The following is a 10,812-nucleotide window of genomic DNA, read 5'->3' as shown; positions in this document are numbered from 1 at the left end:
AAATTTCCGAGTGATCTCTCTGAAAGTGGGGACGAGTACCTGTCAAAATAAGGTACTCGCTGCCCCCTCCCCCCAAAAAGGTGCCTTTCGGGTGGGGAGGAAGCAAATAAGTGGAGCTTCCACCTTTAAGTTCACCTAGCCTTCGGCTTCACAGAGAGTCTAATTTGCTTGCAGAGTTGTCCAATCTGATATATAAGAGTCAATAACTTTTATAATGGACTTTTATAATTTTTTTGTAGTTCCAATGGCAAGCAAGTGCTCCAGAGATGCAAATCCAGACATCTTTCTGATCTCTGAAGAGGGCATATACAGAATTAACACAACCAATTGAAGGGCCTGAGAAGTGTGCTAAAAGAGTGTTGAAGTGTTTTACTATGCTCCAGCTGATGCTTTCCTAATGCCAATTAATCATTGTCTATATTTCCAGATGACAAGGTTTAACAATCTGAAAATCAACATATTTTTGAACAGAATGAAATTTTGATTTCATAGACACCAAATATGATATAAATCATATGTATGTATCCCTAAGGGCAGTGGTCATCAACACTGCCCCCAGGGCCCACTAACAGCCCAGGTTTTATATATTACCTTCGGGAGATGCAGACTAGTATACTGCCATCACTGAGCAGCAAATTATATCACCTGTGATGTATTTCAGTTATCTTGCAAACCTGGCCTGTTAGTGGGCCCTGAGGACAGGGTTGATGACCACTGCCTTAGGGGATGTAATCTGTCTCAAGAGCCTTTTGCTCTTTGTATTATACTGTAGGTGTGTTCAGGGCCACCGACAGGGGGCACCACTAACCCTCCTGTAGGGGGCCCAGGCACTCAGGGGGGGCTGGACAGGAAGGGGGATCAGATTGGCGGGGCAGGGGTTAATTACTTTAATAATGCCCTGTGCGGCTCTCAGCAGCAACTGAAAGCCAATTTATTTTCCCTATTCTGCTGGCTTTCAGCTGCTGGAGGGAGAAACACACAGGGCATAATTCCTATAATAGGCCCCCGTCTTGCCGCACTGATCCTCCATCCCTGTCCTGCTTGCACTGGATCCCCTCCTGTGTGTCAGCAGCCGCCCCCTGTCCTGCCAACAGCTGCAGGGACACAGGAGCATCTGTCAGGATAGAGAGCGGTAGAAGGGGCTGGTAAATATGCAATTGGCAGACCCCCACCCGATCTTAAAAGAGAACATGTAAAAAACATGTAAAAAACAATTTTACAAATGTAAAAAATTTAAACGTAAAAAAATCTGTTTTAAAAAATTGTAAGAGAATTATTTTAACCACATGCCGATCAGGCCATAGGCGAAAGACGGCTACAGCGCAGTCGGTTTATTCTGGGAGGGCGTCCATGGACATCCTCACAGAATCTTGCTCCCGCGCACCCCCTGGAGCATGCGCCCAGAAACATCCATGCCCGCCAGGTCCGGAAGACCCAGCGCATCACAGATATTGGTAAATGCCCGCTGATAGTGGCCGTTTACCATGTGATCGCTCTGTCAAATGACGGCGCGATCACAACAACAGACCGGCGTCACGTCCGGTTCCTCCCACCCCTCTCTGTACCATTCAGTACAGTGAGAGGGGAGAGATAATTTGCATCAGCGCTGTGGGCTGGATGCGTAGTGCCCACAGCGCTGCTCATTGCCCATTCCAGCCACATCCATACTCTGCAATACTCTGCCATACTCTGGAATACTCTGCCATACCCTGAAATACTCTGCTATACCCTGCAATACTCTGCCATACTCATCAATACTCTGCCATACTGTGCAATGCTCTGTTATACCCTGCAATACTCTGCCATACTCATCAATATTCTGACATACTCTGCAATACCCTGAAATACTCTGCCATACCCTGCAATACCCTGAAATACTCTGCCATACCCTGCTATACACTGACATACTCTGCCATACCCTGCAATACTCTGCCATACTCTACAATACTCACCCATACTCTGCAATACTCATCCATACTCTGCAATACTCATCCATACTCTGCAATACTCATCCAGCCACTATGACATGTGTGAAGCAGCGCCCCCACAGGTGAGGCTGCATTTGAAGGGCACTGGTGAGGCTGCAACTGATGGGCGCTGGTAGGCTGCAATTGATGGGCGCTTTGTTAAAAGGGTGGGGTATACATGGGCAGGGCAAAGTGGGTAGAGTCAGGGGTGGTGCAAAATTAGGTTTCGCCTAGGGTGTCAAAAATCCTTGCACCAGCTCTGCATGTGTTGGAGAAGATGGGACTGGAGGAGGAGGGTGTGGAATAGAGGAGATGGGACTGGAGGAGGAGACCGGATTAAGGAAAAAGGAGGACATGGAATGGAGGAGGAAGATGTGGGATGGAGGAGATTGGATTGGATGAGGACATAGGACTGAGGGAGGAGGAGATGAGACTGGTGGAGCAGGAGATGGGACCAAGGGAAGAGGAGGACATGGGATGGAGAAGGAGGAGAACATGGTTAGAGGAGATGGGATTGGAGGAGGAGATGGGACTAATGGAAGAGGAGGACATGGGATGGAGAAGGAGGAGAACATGGGTGGAGAAAATGGAATTGGAGGAGGAGATGGGACTAAGGGAAGAGGAGAACATGGAATGGAGGATATAGTAGTATGAGATGCCAGTGGGGGATTTGGTGGGACGTGCCAATGACCAGGCCCTGGGTAATGTTGGTGCTCAGGCTCGGGGGGGGGGGGGGGCTAAATCTGTGTAAGGGGCCTTAAAATTTCTGATGGCTGCCCTGGGTGTGTTTGATATCTAACTGATTGGAATTATGCCATAAACACTTATAAATTTATAGGCGCTGGATAGAGCTGAAATCTTGAGATGTACTGAAACTCAGGCTCAGTTCAAATAAAAACTAACTTATAGAAGAGTGTATAACTTCTAGACTGGTTTACAACTGGTGTGCGACAACCATTAATGACTAGGCCAATTAGGAGTCTCTTGTAAATCTTGGGCGGAGTTTGATGTTTCTGCATTCCTTTCTTGCTGATCTGCTTTGTGGTGTCTTAAGATGGACTGTTTTGTTTTGTTTAATATCTAGCACAGACATGACATGTAAATGTGACTGTTTTGACTTGTGAATCTTGGAAATATGAGGTTGGCACTGTGTTCAATATGACTTCTCAAAATTACTTTTGTCACACCTATTGCTTATGAATGAAAGCAGATATATATGTTGCAAAATGTGATTCCCACTCTTCTGATAAATTGCTAATTCAATGGTTTCCTGTGTTTTATCAGCTTGACTTGACACAGTTTTCCAGAGTAGAGTTTTCAGTGAAGTGCTTCACAGAAGTCACAAATACTTTATTAGTGTGTTTTATGGTGACATCATTTGCGGAAATTAAAAATGCAATAACATTTTATATGGACCACTGGTGCATAAACTACAAGTCACACTTTGCAAGTCAGGTTTTTTTCAATGATTGTAAAAAAAAAAAAAATGTACATTGTAACATATACATTTCAAGTGACTTTAGGTTTAAAGTTGTATCCATACACATAGTTCCTTTGGCAATATTTTTATGAACATTTTAATATAAAAATAGAACAAATTTTTCCAATATTTACAAACTTATTACAAGTACACAGTATTTATGTTTCATCACTACCAAATGGCAAGCCATGTGTGAGATTAGAGCAAAAACACAGTAAAAAATTAAATACTGCACATTTCATAAAAATTACAGAGACATCAAACAATATTTGTTTGCAAATATCAAATGGTATTGACCTGGCAGGAATGCAGTTCCACCAATTATTTGATTTAAGGCACATTGGGGGGAAATTATCAAGATTTTGCACGCATTACTCTGGGTCTGCATTAAGTTACTAGATTAAAAACATTTAAAAATGTTTGAAAGTTTAAAAAGTTTTATTTGTTTGGTTCAATTGTTTTGTACAGCACCCAGAGTCAAATTTTGATAAATTCCTCCCACTGTTTGAGTGAGGGTAAATGTGTATGTGTAAAATAAATATACACACACACTGTTCACAATTTATCCAGGTACAAGTACACTTAAATATTGAAGGTATGCTTTGTATCTATGTCAAGTTTAAAAAAGAATACTGGAAAATAATATTTAATTAGAATATAGTTTTATATGGTATAAAGATGATTATTATTTTTTTTATAATTTTTGGCTTTTTGGCTGGCAACCAAAAAAATGTTATATTAATTGGGCTATATCCTAAAAATTTGCAAAACTGGGGGATTCCAATGCAATCAAGATAGGTTTCTTGGTTGACTACCAAATGGATATCCAATTGTTATAATAAACACAATCCTACCTAGAAGTCTACGGAAGGAGACAAGCTTGAGCGAACATCAAATAGATTTGTATCAGGAGCGATAGTTTTTTTTTTTAAGGCTTTTCAAGCATGAGATCAGGTAAGTCACTGAGTGACTAACCTATAAAGATTTATCTGACTATAAAAACCTTTTTTTTTGTCAAATATCCATTAAGGCTAAAGGGAAATCTGAACAAATTGACTGTTGGAAGTAGACAGGGGTCTTTAGTAAATCATCCCAGATGTATATTGTCATTAACTAGTTGGAAGAGCACCTTTGATTTTTTTTTTTTTTAAACATACTACTTACTTGCAATATTAGTATTGGGAATTACTCCTAATCATAACTGCAAATTACAGTCAAGGTAAATGGATGAACAGTATAGTCATTTTCATTGTAAAATATTCAATAAATACAGGATATTCAAGAATTCAGACCTTATTTTGTGAAGCTATCCTAAATTTGTCACTCATGTAACAAGATCAAAATTTGCAATAAAAGATATTTAAAAATTTGTAATAATTATGACACTGGAAGACTTTGTAATAAATAATCCAATAGACATATTTTGAACTATGGCAAAGAAAGTGCTGTAAGACTTCTTGTACCTAAATAAAGAATATATATCATTTAACAATGGTCAATAACTTAAAACTCTTAGAGTTATGCAGCCTCATTTACACAGATTACGGTTCTCCAAAACTGTTAAAAGGAGTCAAACTGTTTTAGACTAAAGTTCATCCTGCTCACAGGTAGTGTCATGTGGTGGCACAAATCTGGTGGTGCCAGGGGACTTAAAAATTGGCATGGTGATTTCTTGGAGATCAGGAAGTCTACCCGATCTTGATATTGTTATTGTCCTGCTTTCATAGTCTTTGGGTGGCACTTTGACATTCTGTAGACCCCCCACTTTTTGAAGGTGTGTCTGAGCTGGAGATGATTGGTAATAGTTATCTCTGTGCAAAGGGTCACGTGGTAAAGAGGTGCTTTTACAAAAGCTGGAAACTGAGAGCTGCCCTGTGTGTACTGGTGGCGGATGAACATTGGGTGGTCTGCCACACGAAGGACTCCAACAGCGATCAGAATGGCCTAGGATCTTGCACTCGGTTGTACAGGCCCAGAGTCCTAAAACAGAAAAAGTAAATGAGTTGATAAACTGCCTCTATGATGAGAAAAATATTTGCATGTCTTTGCTTCTGCTGCTGAAAGAGGTGTAATATTATATAACTCCATGAGCGATGTATACATTTAATACATATGAAAATTATTCAGCTATAGTCAGTTAATAAAATGCCTATATTGCAGAAATATGTCTGTGATAAAATATATGTCGGCATTTTTTATTTTTATTTTTTGCTGTACCATCTTGCTAACCACTACCATGTATATTTTTTCTGCTGTATATAAAACAATATTCCATGCTTAATGCATTGCATATTATTTTTAGTTATACGGTATTATTATTATTAATAATAATATTATTATTATATTTTTTCATAATTTTCTACCATTGGAATCAGCCATTCCTGTATTGCTGAAAATAAATCAAAGACTTTTTACAGCAGGTATCAAAGCGGCAACACAGTGACTGTCATTCTCCAAAAGATGTCATAACCAGTCTTTCTTTATAACACTACAAAACATATTTATATGGAGCTCTATGATATTCTAGTATTTTTCGTAACATATATATATATATATATATATATATATATATATGTTAGAAATGTTATGCTGAAATATAGTAGAATATCATAGAGCTCCCTATAAGTATATATATATATATATATATATATATATATATATATATACACATATACATATATCCAATATACCCCTTTGTATAAGTTCAGAAGACAACTGGTTATAAAACTATAATACATACTTATGAGGAGTTCTATGATATTCAAGTATATTTTGTAACTAATATATATATATATATATATATATATATATATATATATATATATATATATATATATATATATACATATGTACTGTATAGATATGTTCGTATGCAAATGTATATACCCCTTTTTAGAAGTGCAGAAGAAAAATGGTTTAAAACTGCAGTGATACAACATAGCGTCAGATAGAGCACAAGGTACTGTAGATGTATTTGGGATTATGGTTACTTCTAAAAACAACCTTGATGTGACAATGCATTTTGGCTACCAATTTTAAAAAAATGCATTCCGGAAAAGGTTTAAAATCCATTCCATTCATTGTTTTGCAAAGACTTGGGCATTTTGAAGGAATGCACACCCTGGTGTGTATAAATGATGTAAAATAGATTTAGCAATAGGTGTAACAGGTTTTACATCTCAACAATGAACCTTTTTTCCCCTGTAAAGACACAACTGGTATAGGTAAAATACCCATGCCATTGGCTAAAAAGATTACCAAATAGGTTTCCTGGTTTATACTGTATACATATACTCTTGCCCCCCCCCCCCCCCCCCCCAAAAAAAAGCAAAAAAACAAAAAAAAACACATATATGACCAAATCAGTCTGGTGGCAGGGGTCACAAAGCGGCTTTTCTCTTATCTTGCTTTCATGCAGACTAAACTTATAGCTGTAGCTAGAGACCTCCACAAACAGATGTGCAGTCCTGGCAATGTTATTAGTAAGGAGCGTTGGGGTTGATTTACTAAAATCTGAGAGTGAAAAATCTGGTGCAGCTGTGCATGGTAGCCAATCAGCTTCTAACCTGGCAGCTGATTGGTTTCTATGCGGAGCTGTGCCAGATTTTGCACTCTCCAGTTTTAGTAAATCAACCCCACTGTCCTTAATGATATCTATAATATGATCAAAGGACACTTACCAGTCTGCATATGGTTAATGAGATCTTTCTTCAGAGCATCAGCACTGATATCAGAGTCGCTGTCATTGAAGTCACTGTCCCCCTTGCCACTGTCCTTTCCACTGAATTTTTCTGCTTCTCGGATGGATATGGTATTGAATGAATGTCCCTTCCACACTGTCACTGTGGGTCCTGTCTCCTTCCCGAAGGTAGGAGCTGAGGCATAATTCTGCAAGAAAGAATACTATTACAAGCCTGATTCACCCAACTACCCCACCCATCCCTGCCATTCCAGGCACCCAGTCCATCCTCTTACCTCACTGTTAGTGGTCCTCAGCCTCTTCTGGGTGTCATACAGACATGTCCCAAAGGTGTCTTCAGTGTTGGGCACTTCTGGAGTGACTGCTGCTTCTGTTCCAGTGAAGGGGGTGGCATTGGGAAAAGGTCTGGCATCAAAGAGATTGGCTTTCTGATTATCAATAAGCTCCTCATCTTGATCTGCTTTTTCTAACTCGGATATGTCTCTTTCAGTCTTGTTGCCAGCCTTGTTCTCCTTCCTGCGTTTGTTGCACGTAGTAGCAATAGTGATGATGGCTGCTAGAAGCAGGGTGCAACTGCCAGCAAGGACAATGATCACAATCAAGGGAATGTCCCAGTGGGCAACTTTCTCCTCCAAGGAACTTGGTTGCATGACTTCATGATTAATTGGAGGAGTGGCAGCAGTGACCAAGAAACTGACAGTGGCAGTGTTGGCCAGAGGTGGTCTACCATTGTCAGTCACTGTGATGATGGTCTTGAACACCTGGCCCAGGTCATCGCTGACATCTGCAGTGAGGAAGACCTCCCCTGTAAGCTTGTTGACTGTAAACAGGTTTCTCCCTTCTTCTGAAAGGCTGAAAGTGAGCTCAGCATTAACCCCTTCATCTGCATCCCTGGCTTTCACCTGAGTGACCAGAAAGCCATGGGGGGCTCTGGCTGGGATGACCACCTCTGCAGAACCATTGGACAGTACAGGGTTGACAATCACAGGTGCATTATCGTTTTGATCCACTATCCTGACCTTGATGATGGCGCTGCTGGTAAGCTGGGGAGATCCTCCATCGCTCGCTTGGATCCTGAGGTCCAGCTGCTTGAGGATCTCATAGTTGAAGGTCCTCAGGGCGTAGACAGCCCCGGTGGCCGGATCTAGAGACACATAAGTGGAGATCGGGGCTCCCATAATTTCAAAGTCGGCCAGTCTGTAGATGACTTTCCCATTGTGACCAAGATCGGGGTCCCTGGCCACCACGGTGGTGATATAGGCTCCCGGGGCATTGTTTTCCATGACGGACACTTCATAGACAGGCTTGGCGAAGACGGGGGCATTGTCGTTCTCATCGCTCACCCTGATCGTGTATTGTTTAATGGTTTTAAAGGGAGGGGAGCCCAGATCCTCGGCCACCACGGTCAGGTTGTACTCTGCGATCTTCTCCCGATCTAGAGGGGAGGTGGTGACGATCATGAAGCTGTCCTCATAGGCTTGCTGTAACTTGAAGTGTTCGTGTCCATAGAGAGTACAGTGTACCTGGCCGTTAGCTCCGGAGTCCCTGTCCGTGGTGCTGATCAGCGCTACAAAGCTGTCCTTGGCTGCAGCCTCGGTGATATAGGCTACCCCCGCACTGATCGAGGTCAGGGGGGTGATGGTGATGGCAGGGGCATTGTCATTTACATCGATCACATGCACGATGACTTTACAGGTAGCAGTTAAAGGGTTGGGACCCAAGTCCTGAGCCTGCACATCAAACTCATAGGTCTGCTTAGTCTCAAAGTCAACCTGACCTTCAAGGGTGAGTCGGCCAGATTTGGGATCGATTTTAAAGAGCTGACGTACCTCGGGGGACACCTGAGGACTGAAGCCATAGATGATCTCTCCATTGGCACCTTCATCAGGGTCAGCAGCATTGAGGTCCAGCAGGAGGTATCCTACAGGAGCATCTTCCATCAAGTCCACGGTGACAGCGCTCCTCTCAAACACCGGGCTGTTGTCATTAAAGTCCAGCACCCGGACATTAACCAGTGCACTGCCAGAACGGGACGGGCTCCCTCCATCCATGGCCACCAGCTCCAAGGTGTAGGCAGCCTGGTTTTCCCTGTCCAGTTCCTTCATCAGGACCAGGTCTGCATACTTCACCCCATCAGCCCTGGTCTGGACATCGATGCTGAAGTGGCTGTTGACTGAGATCTGGAAGGTCTGGATGGAGTTGGAACCTACATCTTCATCCATGGCTATCTCCAGGGGGATCCTGGTGCCCACCGCTGCGCTCTCAGACACATCCACAGGGATCTCCTGGCTGGGGAAATGGGGGCTGTTATCATTGATGTCTCTCACCTCCACCTCCACATGGATCAGCTTGAACTGCTCCTTGGAGAAACTGACCACGTCCAGAGCCAGGATACAATTGGGGGTCTGTTTGCAGATCTGCTCCCGGTCTATCCTCTCCCCAATGCTCAGCTGCCCATCGCTTTCTCTCACTCGGATCAGAGAACTATTAAACTGTTTCATCAATCGGAAACTTCCTTCCCCTGGGAGCTTCAGGTGCAGATCTTCAGCTAAAGTGCCAATGACTGTGCCAGGGTCATCCTCTTCATAAGTCCTGTATCTCATGGTCTTACAGCTACATAATGCCACCAGTGCCACACAGCACAAGAGCCTAAAGGGACAAGTCCAGGAGCTTCCCTTTAGAAAAGTCATTGTTGTCAAGTGTTAGCGGTCAGGATGGGATGGAGTGCGGTGCAGAGCCCTTATGGAGCCTGCATGTATACCGTGGCGTAGTACAAAGTGTCCCTGACACTCCTCCTTGTCTGGAGTTCTGAGCGGCTCTGGACACTCTTCAGGGGGTTTTATAAGCTCAGACATGCAAATGAACTGGAGGAGCAGCCAATCACAGGCGTGCCATTGACAGCAGCCTCTTGAATTCTTCCCATAGCACCGATTTAACCATTTCAAGGAGGTAAAGAGGAGCAATGAATAGAAGTGTCACGTGGTGGCGGGCTATTAAGAAACAAAAGGGGTTATTATTAAAAAAAAAAAAAAAAAAAAAAAAAACCTTGAAGTGAAGCAAGAAGCTTCTATTGTTTGCCTTTGGATGCGTTCGCACCATCCATTGTTATCGCGGCAAGGCTCGGGCGATCGTGCAGACGTTGAGTGCTTTGAGCTATGAGATACGACAAAGAAAAAGTGTGTAACTGGGCACTTATTTTTTATCTTAAAGCATATGCAAATTCTAACAGTACATTTCTCTTATTTGCTCCCTTTTGGTCTGTTAAAGTCAAACTCCAGGAAACGTGAAAATTCTTTCCTTGCAGCGAGGGGTTAACTGCATGTTTGGGTCCAGAGGGCATAGAAAAGAGAATTTACTTACCCAAACCTTCACTCTTTCTCTCTTGGTCCCTGTAGCTCTTGTCTCCCATGTTCCAGCATTCTAGGGTTCAGATATCAGCCAGAGCAATGCAGGGACCTCGCTGAGGGTTGGATGTGGGGACATCGAGGGACAGTTCACCGCTGGAGCTGAGGGGTGCGCATTTTAATCATAAAGTGTATGTAATCTCCAACAATACATTTCTCTTATTTGCTCCCCTTTGGTCTGTTAAGCCCCATACACACTATCAGATTGTCTGCTGATTTTTGTCTTCAGATTTACCAAAACCATGTAGTAGAAGGGCCTGC

General features: G+C 42.5%; 1 protein-coding gene across 1 annotated transcript; it reads right to left on the bottom strand.

Moving 5' to 3' along the window:
- Positions 1-3,302: 3,302 nt before the first annotated feature.
- Positions 3,303-9,947, bottom strand: LOC143983451 (protocadherin-8-like). Its single transcript, XM_077483155.1, has 3 exons — positions 7,423-9,947; positions 7,128-7,335; positions 3,303-5,427 (listed from the first exon to the last, which is right to left on the bottom strand). Exons 1-3 carry the CDS (start codon positions 9,835-9,837, stop codon positions 5,033-5,035), a joined length of 3,018 nt encoding a protein of 1,005 aa, XP_077339281.1. The 5' UTR covers positions 9,838-9,947; the 3' UTR covers positions 3,303-5,032.
- Positions 9,948-10,812: the final 865 nt, after the last annotated feature.

The sequence above is a fragment of the Lithobates pipiens genome, unplaced genomic scaffold, assembly GCF_037356315.1.
Source record: "Lithobates pipiens isolate NorthernLeopardFrog02 unplaced genomic scaffold, aLitPip1_a1.2 Scaffold_16, whole genome shotgun sequence".
Classification (NCBI taxonomy): Eukaryota; Metazoa; Chordata; class Amphibia; order Anura; family Ranidae; genus Lithobates; species Lithobates pipiens.
The sequence above is the reverse complement of the archived record's forward strand: the minus strand, read 5'-3'. Positions and strand labels throughout refer to the sequence as shown.